Here is a 14,015-nt window from a genome sequence, read left to right as displayed (position 1 = left end):
TACATATTTTGTTACCCTTTACCTATTTTATATGGGGGAATGCTAATGTAAATGGTATTGTGTTTTTAGTTTCAAGTTCTACTTGTTCATTGGTGGTATATAGAAGAGTGATTGACTTCTGTATTTTAACCTTGTATCCTGCAACCTTGCTATAATACCTTATTAAGTTCCAGGGTTTTTGGGTCTATTCTTCCATCTGTGTTTTTTATTTTTATTTTTTGTCGCGCCGCATGGCTTGCAGGATCTTAGTTCCCCAGTCAGGGATTGAACCTGGGCTCTCAGCAGTGAGAGTGCAGAGTCCTAACCACTGGACCACCAGGGAAGTCCTTCATCTGTTTTTTCTATGTAGACGATCATGTTATATTTCCTTCTTCTCAGTATACCTTCTACTTCCTTTTCTCATCTTATTTCATTAGTTAGAACTTCCAGAATGATGATGAAAAGCATTGGGGAGGTGGGATATTCTTGGCTTGTTTCTGTTCTTAGTGGAAAAGCTTGAGGTTTCTCATCATTAAGTATGATGTTAGCTGTAGGTTCTTTATAGATATTCTTTATCGAGTGGAGGAAGTTCCCCTGTACTCCTAGTTTACTGAGAGTTTTTCTCATGAATGGGTATTAGATTTCATTAAACGCTTTTTCCACAGTGATTGATATGATCATGTGATTTTTCTTTTTTAGCCTGCTGACCTGATGGATTACATTAGTTGATTTTCTTTTTTTTTAATTTATTTTATTTTATTCATTTGTTCATAGTTTTTGGCTGCATTGGATCTTCACTGCAGCACATGGGCTTTCTTTAGTTGCGGCGAGCAGGGGCTACTCTTCGTTGCAGTATGCGGGCTTCTCATTGCAGTGGCTGCTCTTGTTGTGGAGCACGGGCTCTAGGCACGCGGGCTTCAGTAGTTGTGGCACATGGGCTTCAGTAGTTGTGGCTCGCAGGCTGTAGAGCGCAGGCTCAGTAGTTGTGGCGCACGGGCTTAATTGCTTCACGGCATGTGGGATCTTCCCGGACCAGGGCTCGAACCCACGTTCCCTGCATTGGCAGGCGGATTCTTAACCACTGCGCCACCAGGGAAGCCCACATTACTTGATTTTCAAATGTTGAACCAGTCTTGCCTGCCTAGAATGAATCCCACTTGGTTGTGGTGTCTATTCTTTTTATATATTAGTGGATTAGGTTTGCTAATATTTTGTTGAGGATTTTTACATCTGTGTTCATGAGAGATGTTGGTCTATAGTTTTCTTTTCTTGTAATGTTTTTGTCTGGTTTTGGTATGAGGGTAACTGAGTAAGTTAGGAAGTATTCTCTCTGCTTCTATCCTCTGAAAGGGATTGTACAGAATTGGTATAATTTCTACCCTAAATGTTTGGTGAAATTCACCAGTGAACTTTTGGAAGGTTATTAATTACTGATTCAATTTATTTAATAAAAATAGGCCTGTTCAGATTGTCTAGTTCTTCTTGGGTGAGTTTTGGCAGATTGTACCTTTCAAAGAATTGGCCCATTTCATCTGGGTTATCAAATTTGTGGGCATAGAGTTGTTCATAGTAATCTGTAGTAATTTTAATGTCCGTGGGATCTGTAGTGATGGCCCCTCTTTCTTTTCTGTTGTTAGTAGTTGGTGTCCTCTCTCTTTTTTTCTTAGCTTGGCTAGAGGCTTAACGATTTTGTTGATCTTTGTTTCTTTTAACTTTTACAAATGTTCCACACTGGGTTTTCTGAAGGGTGTACATGCTTGTACCATGACCCAGGAATACAAAGAAGATGACACAGTCTCCCCATCCCTCCATCCCACCCTAGGATGTTAGCGGGATTGGGAGTCCTCCATCCCTCTCCCATCTCTGACGTAGACATGTAGAAATAGTATGTGGATTTGTTCTCTGCTAATTTCCTTTTATACAAAAGGAATTTACAGCATCCTCGAGCCTGCATTTTGCTTTTGTATTACAGCATTGTGCCGTGACTGTCTTTCCAGGTTCATGAGTGCAAGTCTAGCCCCTTCTTGTCAAGGGCTTTGTAATCTCTGCTGTGCACAGGTTTTGCTATGTGGAACTGGGCTGTGACTCTTCACTCTAGAAGTGGGACTGTTGGCTCAGTACATGCATAGCCTGAGAGATGCTGGGCAGGTGCAGAAGGAGCTGCAGCCTCTGCCGGCTCTGAACCCAGCACCTCCTGCTCTGCACTTGGGGACCAACAGCTACCAGCAAGGCTGCTAGTGAGCTCCCTGTCTGTTCTGATGTTTAGTGTCTTTGTTTTGTCTCTGTCCACTGTTGATGCCTCTCAGGGGTGCATCAGAAAGGAGCACAAATATGCTCAGCTGTCAGGTTTGGGACAAATCCTGCCCTTTTTGGCACCAGGTGTCTCTCGCAACTCAGGATTTCTTGGTTTGTAGGCACTGGTGCACTCATCTAGGACAGCAGGGGAAGAAGCCTGGCAGAGCCTGGGGAAGGTCTGAGAGAGCCCGCTCCTTTTCCTTCGAAGCAGGGAATCAGTGATACTGTGATGGGCATCCAATAAAGATGGGGTAGGGGCTTGCAGTGGCCCTCAGCTCACAGGAACAGCATCATGACAGACTGTGGCCATGTCACACTGTTCCTCTAGTTTGGGCCACCAGCACCAGCAGCCACTGAGGCCTGGCAGGGCAGGGGTCACGACAGAGACCTCCATCTTAACATGACCCCGAAGTGACCTAGCTGGCCCCAGTGTGCCTACACAAGGCCCAAGCTTCTTCTGCCCTAAATCAGGGGTAGGGGGCTGAGGCCCAATGACGGTGTGCCCCCCACTCTCTTTTGCAGCTTTCTGTATGAACCCAACAGCCAAGGGTACAAGTACTACCGCCAGAAGCTGGAGGAGTTCAGGAAAGCCAAGGCTGGTCCCACGGGCACCCCCACGGCACCTGACCTCGGACTGAAGCGCAGATCTCCTCCTGAGACCCCCTTGGGGTCCATGCCCACCGCCACTGCCTGCCCTACCTCATCTGCCCCCTTGCCCAACGTCAACCCATCTTCAGCTGCCCCAGGGAAGCCAGCCACCACAGCCAACATGAAGAGGAAGCGAAAGAGCCGGTGGGGTCCTGAAGAGGACAAGGTGGAGCTCCCGCCTGCCGAGCTGGTGCAGAGGGACGTGGATGCTTCTCCCTCACCTCTGTCAGGTGGGCCGACCCCCTCCCTCAGCCTCCTGGGGAGGGTCTGGCATCTTTCACTGAGCGTAATGTTTTCAAGGTTCATCTGTGTTGAAGCACATGCCAGAATTTCATTTATTTCCACAGCTGAATAGAATTCCAGTGTACGGATAGACAGCATTTTGTTTATCCATTCATCAGTTGTTTAGAAGCTTGGGTTATTTTCACTTTTTGGCGATTGTGAGTAGTGCTGCTGTGAACACTGGCCTACAAATACCGTTTGGACCCCTGATTTTGATTCTTTTTTGTATATACCTAGGAGTGGAATCACTGGGTCTTACGGTAATTCTGTTTCACTTATTGAGGAATTGCCAAACTGCATTCTGCAGCAGCTGCACCATTTTACATTCCTATCAGCAGTGCACAAGGGTTCCAGTTTCTTCTCATTCTCGCCTTATTGTATAGCTATTCTAATAAGTATAAAGTGAAATCAAATTGTAGTTTTGATTTGCATTTCCCTAATGACTAATGGTGTTGAGCATCTTTTCATGTGTTATTGGTCAGTTTATAGTTTAGTTGGAGAAATGTCTGTTTTAGTCCTTTGCCCATTTTTTAATTGGGTTGTATGTCTTTTTGTTATTGAGTTGTAGGAGTTCTCTAAATGTTTTAGATATTAACCCCCATTCAGATACATGATTTACAAAAATTTTCTCTAGTTTTATGGGCTGTATTTTCATCCCCTTAATGTCCTTTGATACACAGAAGTTTTAAATTTTAATGAAGTGCAATTTATTTTTTCTTTTGTTGCCTATGATTTTGGTCTTAAGAAACCGTAGCCACATCCAAAGTCTTGAAGATATGCCCTTATGTTTTCTTCTAAGAGTTTTATAGTTTTAGCTCTTAAATTGAATTAATTTTTATATATGTTATAAGGTAAGTGTCCAACTTCATTTCTTTAAATGTGGAGATCCAATTTTCCCAGCACCATTTGTTGAAGAGACTATTGTTCTTTCTCCATTGAATGGTCTCTTGACACCCTTGTCAAAAATCCCATAGAAAGTTTATTTTGGGGCTCTCTGCTCTATTACACTGGTTTATATATCTATCCTTATGCCAGTAGCACACTGTTTTGATTACTGTAGCTCTGTGGGAAATTTTGAAATCGGGAGTGTCAGTCTTCCAACTTTGTTCCTCTTTCTCACGCTTTGACTATTCGAGGTCCTTTGAATTTTTGTATGAATTTCCAGATGGGCTTTTCCATTTCTGCAGAAAACATTGTTGGGATTTGATAGGGACTGTATTAATCTGTAGATTGCTTTGGGAGGTATTGACATGTTAACAACATTTTAAGTCTTCCAATCTGAGAACATGGGACAGCTTTCCATTTACTTAGGTTTCCTTTAATTTCTTTCAATGTGTTTTGTCTTTCTGTTGTACAAGTCTTGTACCTCTGTTAAGTTTATTCCTAAGTGATTTACTCTTTATGATGCTGTTGCAAATGGAATTTTTTTTTAATTTCCTTTTTGGATTATTTGTTGTTAGTATAAGAAATACAACGGATTTTTTGTGTGTTGATTATGTATCTTTTATCTTTTGCTAAATTCATTTATTGGGGTAACAGTCTTTAGGGTTTTCTACACATAAGATCATGTCATCTGCAGATAAGGATAGTTTTACTTCTTCCTTTCCAATTTGGATGCCTCTTATTTCTTTTTCTTGCCTAATTGCTCTGGCTAGGATTTGCAGTACTGTGCTGAACAGAAGTGGTGAAAGCAGGCATCCCTGCCTTGTTCCTGATCTTAGGGGGGAAAGCTTTTCTTTCACCATTGAGTATGATGTTGTTGTATGTTTTTAATAGATGACCTTTGTCATGTTGAAGAAGTTCCCTTCTGTTCCTAGTTTATTGAGTGTTTTTATCATGAAAGAGTGTTAGATTTTGTCAAGTGCTTTTTCTACATCAATTGAAATGATCATGTGGGTTTTTCCCTTCATTCTATTAATGTGGAGTATTACATTGATTGATTTTTGTATGATGAAACCACCCTTGCATTCCTGGAATAAATCCCCCTCCGTTTTAGTAAATAATTAGTTTACTAATTATTTACATGCTGATGGATTTGGTTTGCTAATATTTTGTTGCAGATTTCTGTCTGCATTTATACTCATAAGGATTATTGGTCTGTAGTTTTCTTATATTGTCTTTGTCTGCTTTTGGTATCAGGATAATGCTGACCTCATAGAATGAGTTAGGAAGTGTGTCCTGCTTTAACTTTTTGGAAGAATTTGAGAAGAATTGGTGTTAACTCTTCTTTTAAATCTTGGGTAGAATTTACCAGTGCATTTATCTGGTTCTGGGCTTTTCTTTGGTGGGCTGGAGGGGAGAGTTGATTATTGATTCAGTCCCCTTACTTGTTATAGGTCTATTCAAGTGTTCTGTTACTTCTTGAGTTAGTTTTGGTAGTTTGTGCCGTCCTAGGTGATCCAGTTTGTGCCATTCTGAGTATTGCGAGGAAATCTCGTGCTGTCTGTTCCACCCTGCCTGGGATGTGAATCATCCCTTTGACCAGCATATCCCACCCATTAGTCACCAGTAGTCACTCCGTTATCAGATTGACTGTCATGGTATTGCAGTGTTTATGTTCAAATAATCCTTATTTTACTATTTTACTTAATAATGGCCTCACAGCACAGAGTAGTGATGCTGGCAATGTAGACATGCCAAAGAGAAGCTGTCAAGTATTTCCTTTAAGTGAAAGGGTAAAAGTTCTTGACTTAAGCTGAGGTCTCCAAGATCTATGGTAAGAACAAACCATCTATCCGTGAAATTGTGAAGAAGGAAAAAGAAGTTTGTGCTAGTTTTGCTGTCGTACCTCAAACTGCGAAAGTTATGGCCACAGTGTGTGCTGAGTACTTAGTTAAAATGGAAAAGGCATTACATTTGTGATAAGATATTTTGAGAGGGAGAGAAAAACCACATTCACATAACTTTTATAATAGTATGTTGTTGTAAGTGTTCTATTTTATTATTAGCTATTGTCATTAATTTCTTACTGTGCCTAATTTATAAATTAAACTTTATCACACGTATGTATGTATATATAGTATACACGGGGTTCAGTACTATGTGTAGTTTCAGGCTTCTACTAGAGGGATCTTGGAATGTATCCCCTGCAGATAAAGTGGACTGCTGTATCCCCCTGTTGTTTTAGTAGTTGAGTCTTTTCTGTTTTTTTCTTAGGCAGTCTGACTAAAGATTTGTCCATTTCGTTGGTCTTTTCAAGAAACCAACTTTTGGTTTCATTGATTTTTCTCTCGTATTTTGTATTTCCTGTTTCTTTTGTTTCCATTCTAATCGTTATTTCCTTCATTCTGCTAGCTCTGGAATTAGTTTGCTCTTCTTTTTCTAGTTCCTTAAGATGTACAGTTAGGTATTGATCAGAGGTCTTTATTTATTTATTTAACTATCTATCTATTTATTTATTTATGGCTGCATTGGGTTTTCGTTGCTGCACGCGGGCTTTCTTTAGTTGTGGCGAGCTGGGGCTACTCTTTGTTGCGGTGCACGGGCTTCTCATTGCAGTGGCTTCTCTTGTTCTGGACCTCGGGCTCTAGGCATGCGAGCTTCAGTAGTTGTAGCACACGGACTCAGTAGTTGTGGCACCTGGGCTCTAGAGCACAGGTTCAGTAGTTGTGGTGCACGGGCTTAGTTGCTCTGCAGCGTGTGGGGGCTTCCCAGAGCAGGTCTCGAACCCGTGTCCCCTGCATTGGCAGGCGGATTCTTAGCCACTGCACCACCAGGGAAGCCCTATCTTCTTTTTTAACGTGAGCATCTACAGCTATACATTTCCCTCTTGGCACTGCTTTTGCTACACCCCAGAAGTTTTGGTGTGTGCTGCGCTGTTGTGTTCATTCATCTCTAAGCATTTTCTGATCTCTTGTGATTTCTTCTTTGACCCATTTGTTGTTTAGGAGTGTGTTTAATTTCCATGTTTGTGAATTTTCCAGTTTTCCTTCCATTACTGATTTCTGGCTTTATTCCATTGTGATCAGAAAAGATACCTGGTATGATTTGTCTTTTAAAATTTATTAAAATTTGTTTTGTAGCCTAACAAAGGATCTATCCTGGAGAATGTTCCATGTGTACTTGAGAATACTGTGTATTCTGGTGTTGTTGGATTGCATGTTCTAAAGATATCTATTAGGTCTGGTTGGTTTATAGTGTTGTTCAGTCCTCTATATCCTTACTGATTTTCTGTCCATTATTTAAAATAGGGTATTGAAATCTCTAACAGTTACTATGGAACTGTTTATTTCTCCCTTCAGTTTTGTCAATTTTTGCTTCATTTATCTTGGGGCTCTGTTGTTAAGTCTGTGTGTATATTTAATTGTTATATCTTCTTTCTGTATCAAATCTTTGTAAATATATAACATCCTTCTTTGTCTCTCATAAACCTTTTTTGATTTAAAGTATATTTTGTCTGATAGTAGTATGGCTAGTGCAGCTCTGTCTTGGTTACTATTTGCTTGAAATTTCTTTTTCCTTCCTTTGACTTTCACCTACTTGTGTCTTTGTATCTAAGGTAAGTCTCTTACAGACAGCATATAGATAGTCCTGTTTTCTCCCTTAAGCTTTAAAGTACTTGGATTCAGTTTTGTCATAGAAAGCTCAGGAAACGCACAGTGATAAGAACAATTATTGCTACAGTCAATTTTGCACAATGATCTCCAGCGTCTCCCTCCTTGACAACAGTTTCAGGGACAGCCAACGTGTGGCCTCATTTCTCATTTTCTACCACAAACCCATAAGGGTGGGGGTCTGTTGTCATCACATTTTGCAGATGATGTTGGTGACTGTTAATTGGCCGTCTCATGCCGTCTGTCTGACTCCCTCACCACGCAGCCTGCACCATGGGCAGAACTCTCTCAACCTCCCTCACCCCTGACTTCACTGGAGCTGGACACACAGGCACAAAGAAGAGCCATATATGCCCTGGCGCCAACACCCACATTTGCCACACAAGGATGGGCTGAGGGGGAAGGCATCTCCCCCAGGTCACAGGGCTGGCCTGGCCTGTTGGCCCTGCCCGCCCAGCTCTGAGAGTGGTCTCTGGCTGAGTGCCTCCCTTGGCCAAAGAGAAAAGCTGCTGACTGAAAAGTCTGGTACTCCCTGGGGCTCTAGATAGCACTTCTACCCGGGGTTGAGGGTGCCTAGGGTCGGACTGCTGCTCAAGTGCCAAACCTGGTGCCCGCAGTAAAGGAGGGTGCTCAGATGTGAGGGCTCTTCTGACGCACGCACACCCCCGCCTCTGAGATCGTGTCCGCAAGGTCCAGCCCCAGCTGCCAGGTCCTTCACATTCTAGGGGACAAGTACAGGCTCCGAAGTCTCAGGTTCAGATTCAAGCCCCACTGGCCCACATTGTCCCCAGGGGAGCGTGGGCAGCCCCCACCTGCCTGCTCACTGGTGAAGTCGCCCAAGGAGGAAAGGGACTGTGGACGTGATCCAGGCACACAGCAGGCTGCTCAGACCTTGGCTCCCTTGCTCTCTCCATGGGGCTCTCCAACATCTTTCAGAGCCCCCATAGACCGAGGAGGGATTGGTGTGCAATCTTAGGGTCCAGGAGCACCTGCGGGTGGTTCTTGCAGGCGACAACACAGTCCCGTTGAGCTGGGAAGACCTGGCTCTTTCCATCCCCCCAGAGGGGCCTCTGCACCCCGTTCTGCCTGGCTTCTTCCCCAGGAAGCCACCACCTGAGGGGTGGTTGTTTCCACCACCCAGATGGGGCCATTGCAGCATCTTGATGTGAGTTAGCGTTGCAGGCTCCAGCCAAGCTCCAAAGGGGATGCCAGCTTAAATGTCAGTTGCTTTAAAGATGGTTGGCTGCTTCCCCAGAAGGAGCTAACAGAACCACGCAGCTGAGTCTTCTGCCAGACTCCAGACCTGTGTGTCTACATAAGGTATCTGCTCACCGTGGGGCTTACTTCCAAGAGCCTGTGTGCAAGCATCTCTGGCTTTGCAGATTCCCTGCCTTGTCACCCATTAGCTGTGTGACCTTGAGTGAGGCCCCAGACCTCCTGAGTTTTGGTGTCAGCATTTGCAGAGTGGGGTCACAGAGCCTGCCTGGAGCAGTCATGTGGGGATGGAACTGAGTACACACGATAGAGCGGAGCAAAGCCCCCCGAGGTCATCAAGTGACATGCGTACTAACTGTTCCAACTTAAGTGTCCTGCCACATGGGCCACGTGCGTCAGGTGTCATCAGCACATGGACTCTGCCTGGGACACAGATGCACGGCCAAGCCCACGTGTCTGTTGCTGACCAGCCTGTGTCTTGTTTCTAGTTCAGGACCTCAAGGGTCTAGGCTACGAGAAGGGGAAGCCCGTGGGTCTGGTGGGTGTCACAGAGCTTTCGGATGCCCAGAAGAAGCAGCTGAAGGAGCAGCAGGAGGTAAGGCCCTGGGGGGCAGGGCAGGCAGGCTCCGAGGGGCTGGTGGAGTATCGTCTCCCACCCTGCCCCGTGGTGCAGTGGTCACGTGTATTCTTCCTGTGCCTCCCTGTGCCGGGTGAATCCACAGTCAGGGGAGAGGCTCTTGGGCAGATGGGTCCCCCATCAACGGCAAGCCACCCCCTGAGGGCCCTCCCAAGCCCACAGTTGGGCCCAGAGCCTTCTCATGCTGCCTGGGCAGCCTTCTCAGCTGATGCTCCACAGCTACTTCCCACTGCGCTCGCGGGCTGGTCCTGACTGGATAGTCTCCATTTAAGTTTTCCTTACAGTTCCCTGCAGCACTCAGTACAGGATAAGCCTGTCTGGCACTGGGTGCCCTGGATGATGCGACAGCTGTTCAGTTGGTGTTGGGCAGTTTGGGAGTGAGGGCTGGCTCAGCAGGGAGCTCTGTGGCCAGGATATGGACAGCTGGGACAGCTTACCTGGGCCACCTCCTCCAGGCTGGCAGCCCCATCACATCACCCTCGACCCTCCCAGTGGTCAGGAGCCCACGTCACCCTCATTTGGTCCACAGTGATGGTACCCAGGATATTCCAGATTCCAGGCCGGGGTCCTCCCTGCTCAAAATAGAGATTCAGGGAACCCAGGGCATGTCCTGACACAGGACTCGGTGCCTTCCTGAACACTTGCTCTGAGCCCTGCTCTTGTGCCTGCTCCAGGGAGGGGGGAAAAGGGGTGCCCAGCATGCACAGGGGAGGTGAGGGGGCTAGCTTCCTGCACGCACAGTGCACGGCCTTGCTCACTGGCGTGTGCCGCCCACAGATGCAACAGATGTACGACATGATCATGCAGCACAAGCGAGCAATGCAGGACATGCAGCTGCTGTGGGAGAAGGCGCTGCAGCAGCACCAGCATGGCTACGACAGCGACGAGGAGGTGGACAGCGAGCTGGGCACCTGGGAGCACCAGCTGCGGCGCATGGAGATGGACAAGACTCGGGGTGGGCCAAGGAGCGAGTTACAGGGGTGGGGTGGAGGGTGCCCTTTTCTTCAGGGTGCTGTGGGCTCAGGAAGCCCACTCACCGGCCCAGGAAGTGCCTGGAGACACCACATTGGGGTCTTAAGCCACCTATCCAGCCTGTAAGGCCTTGAGCAAGAGACTTGGCCTCTTTGTGCCTGTTTCTTCAGTGGCAAAAGGATGGTCCTCTGAGTGTTCACTGGCGTTTGAACACGGTACACAAGGGCTGCGTGGGAGAGCAGGGCTCGAGGTCTCAACCAGCTACCTCATTCCCCACGGCCCCAGACTCCCCCTGGGACTCATACTTCTGCTGTGGGGCTGCCACACCCTCCTTCCTCCTCTCACCTTTACCCCATCTCTGGGCAGAATGGGCGGAGCAGCTGACGAAGATGGGCCGGGGCAAACACTTCATCGGAGACTTCCTGCCACCCGATGAGCTGGAGAAGTTCATGGAGACCTTCAAGGCCCTGAAGGTAGGCTGGGAGAGCCCCCAGGCACCAGCCCCTGCTGTGAGCATGTCTAGCAGGCAGCCTGCGCAGTGTCCCAGCCCCTCCTGCAGCCTCCTCAGGTGGCAGGCACCTGCGGTGGCCTCAGGGGCCTGCTCGCTCACAAGAGGGGTAGGACCCTCTTGCCACGGGTGGCACCTGCTTATGACAGGTGCCATCTGTGTAGGGAATTAGCAAATAGCATCTCAACTGCCGCTTTAGAGACATTTGCTGAGGCTTTAGGGAAATTCTGCTTCCAGTGGAGCCAATTAAGTGCAGTTTACAGGCAAAGCATTTCTCGGGCAGACGCCCCCATGTGTTGGGCTCTCCAGAGTGAAATTGTTCTTCCCATGCTGTTTTCATGCTCAAGAGGAGAGGGCTGACAGAACATTCCACATAGGTTTTTGAGGGGTTTTTTTAAACTGCTTTGTACCACATAATCTCACCAATGTGATGGTCACCTCATGTGACCACAGCACTCTTTTTAGCACTCTGTGTAACAAATTGCTCTTGGAACATGGGATTTTTCTTCACTGGTGAACCATTAATCTTTCTCATGGTAGACAAGGCCTGTGTGACCTGTCACCTTGCCCTCTTTGACTTGGCCACCAGGGAGCTCAGTACTGCTTCTGGTCCTGGGGCCTCTGAGAAGGGGCAGCTTGATCTCTTCTCAAGGAGTCTGACTTAGTGGTGGGGAGGCAGGTGGGCAGGTGGTCCCAGCGGCCAGTGAAGCCATGTGGGGGTGGGGTTTCAGGCCAGAGCTGGGACTGGGGATGGCTGCAGCCCTGGTGGATGACGGCTACCTCCTCCCCCTGCAGGAGGGCCGTGAGCCTGACTACTCAGAGTACAAGGAGTTCAAGCTGACGATAGAGAACATCGGCTACCAGATGCTGATGAAGATGGGCTGGAAGGAGGGCGATGGCCTGGGCTCAGAAGGCCAGGGCATCAAGAACCCAGTCAATAAGTGAGTGTGGCCTCCAATGCCAGGGGGGAGGGGGGAGAAGAGAAGTCCCACACGGAGACATAGGCCCAGGGCCTGGGTCCAGCCCTGTCACTGGGCTGGGAGTCAGGGATTTGGACTGTGGTGGCTGGGCCGTCTTAGGCTCTCCACCTTCCCACAGTGCCAGGAGTGTCCCAGACAGATGTCACCCAGCCCAGCATAGCCCCCACATTGAGCTGCATTGGGGTGCTGCTGCTGAGCCCAGCCACGGCGGGTGAAGCCTCCCTGCCCCAAGCTCAGGTCCCTCACCCCCCCTCTTGCCGGCACCAGCCTGCTCCCCGGCTCACACCACCCGTTGCCCCAATGCAGGGGCACCACCACGGTAGATGGTGCTGGCTTTGGCATTGACCGGCCAGCCGAGCTCTCCAAGGAAGATGACGAGTACGAGGCCTTCCGCAAGAGGATGATGCTGGCCTACCGCTTCCGGCCCAACCCCCTGGTGCGTGTGTCCCTATCCCCCTATATTGCTTGTGGCCGGGCCGCCGCAGTTCTTCCGCTGTAGGCGGGTGGTGGTGCTGATCACAGAAGTGTCCCTCCTTCCGCAGTCCGGCTAGGCTCTCCAGCAGACCCACCCCACCTCTCCACCTTGTTCGAGCCTGCCTCGCCTCCCCAAAGCCTGCCCTCCCTTCTAGAGGATGTGGGCTAGCTGCCCCCACTAGGTTCTAGACGGGAGGAACTGCTAGCTCCCTTTAGCACAGCATAACCACCTCCCCTTTTATCTTTCTTGCTTCCCACAGAACAACCCCAGACGGCCTTACTACTGAGTATTCTGGAAAAATGCACAAATGTACTTTCCAAAAGACCGACCATTCCTGGACTGTGGAATGTTCCAGCCTGCTTTTCTGCCCGCCCTTCCCATTGTTGCGAGTGTCGTGCTGTGTATTAAAATCCCGGTGCTTGCCTGCCATGGCAGCCTGGTCTTGCCATCACCAGAAACCCCTCCTGTTCCTTAGCAGGGCCAGGCCGGACAGGTGGGGACAGGATGCTGCTCTGAAGGCTGCCCAGCACCAAGGAATCCTGGAAAACCACCTGGACCTTTTGTCTGCTTATGGGGTCCCCCATCGGCCTGGGTTGGAGTTGAGGGGAGGACCTTTGGAGAGGGGAGGGGCGGCCAGCTGGCCAAGACCTGGCTGCACCTGGGCCAGGGGCATCAGGGACTCCCCTCCTAGCCTAGCGCACTGCACTGCAGAAGGAGGCTGGGGAGGGGTCTCCAGGCAGGGCCCATTCCTCCCTCAGACCCACAAAGCAGGTGGACCCAGGGCACACCTGTGCCCCTCAACCTCTCTTGACAGGTGGCATTGACAGGGCCCCCTCACACACACACGCACAACAAACCTGGCTAGTGATGGCTGCAGCCCAGGCTACCCTAGCTGCCCTGGGTCCTACAGCTATAGTGGACACACGAGTCCCTAGGGCTCGTGCCTTTGGGGGACAGCTTCATGGACGGATACACCGTACTAAGACATCACACGCCTCCTGGAGGAGGGGAGGCTAGTGGGTAGCCCAGACCAAGGAGAGCTTGCCACGTCTCCAGCGCCTGTGCGTCACACTTGTGCAGAAACCACCTGGGGATCTTGTGCAATTGCAGCTGCTGAGTGAGCAGATTGGGCAGGGTCTCGGAAATCTGTGAGCCATGCTTGGAGTATCAGGGCCTGGCAAACTGAGGAGCCCCTACCTCTCATCCCCCTGCCTCATACAGGTACCCAGTAGGTCCTGCTCAACCCCTGTGAGCTTATGGGGTCTGAGGACTCAAGCTGGCGTCAGGCTCCTGGGCCAGCCTGCAGTTCACACAGTCATTCAGCAAACACTGAGCACTGACTGTGAATCACATGGATGGGATTTGCCCCTGGGCACCCACAGTCTGCTGGGGCTGTGGCCATTAACCTCTAACACAATCTGAGACTGATAAATGCCATAAAGAGGAAGTGGGAACTATGGTGGAGGTGGCC

General features: G+C 48.6%; 1 protein-coding gene across 2 annotated transcripts in view; it reads left to right on the top strand.

Annotated features, from left to right (window-relative positions):
- Positions 1 to 13,002, top strand: part of SUGP1 (SURP and G-patch domain containing 1) — a 29,614-nt gene extending 16,612 nt beyond the window's left edge. For both annotated transcript variants that reach the window (XM_060296946.2, XM_030880013.3), the window contains exons 8-14: positions 2,797 to 3,152; positions 9,461 to 9,567; positions 10,387 to 10,564; positions 10,948 to 11,054; positions 11,885 to 12,030; positions 12,376 to 12,505; positions 12,804 to 13,002. In XM_060296946.2, coding sequence (XP_060152929.1) covers positions 2,797 to 3,152; positions 9,461 to 9,567; positions 10,387 to 10,564; positions 10,948 to 11,054; positions 11,885 to 12,030; positions 12,376 to 12,505; positions 12,804 to 12,830 — 1,051 coding nt within the window. In that variant the 3' untranslated portion in view covers positions 12,831 to 13,002. The remainder of the gene's footprint in view (positions 1 to 2,796; positions 3,153 to 9,460; positions 9,568 to 10,386; positions 10,565 to 10,947; positions 11,055 to 11,884; positions 12,031 to 12,375; positions 12,506 to 12,803) is intronic.
- The last annotated feature ends 1,013 nt before the right edge of the window (positions 13,003 to 14,015 follow it).

The sequence above is a fragment of the Globicephala melas genome, chromosome 3, assembly GCF_963455315.2.
Source record: "Globicephala melas chromosome 3, mGloMel1.2, whole genome shotgun sequence".
Classification (NCBI taxonomy): Eukaryota; Metazoa; Chordata; class Mammalia; order Artiodactyla; family Delphinidae; genus Globicephala; species Globicephala melas.
This window is presented reverse-complemented; position numbering and strand designations above follow the sequence as displayed.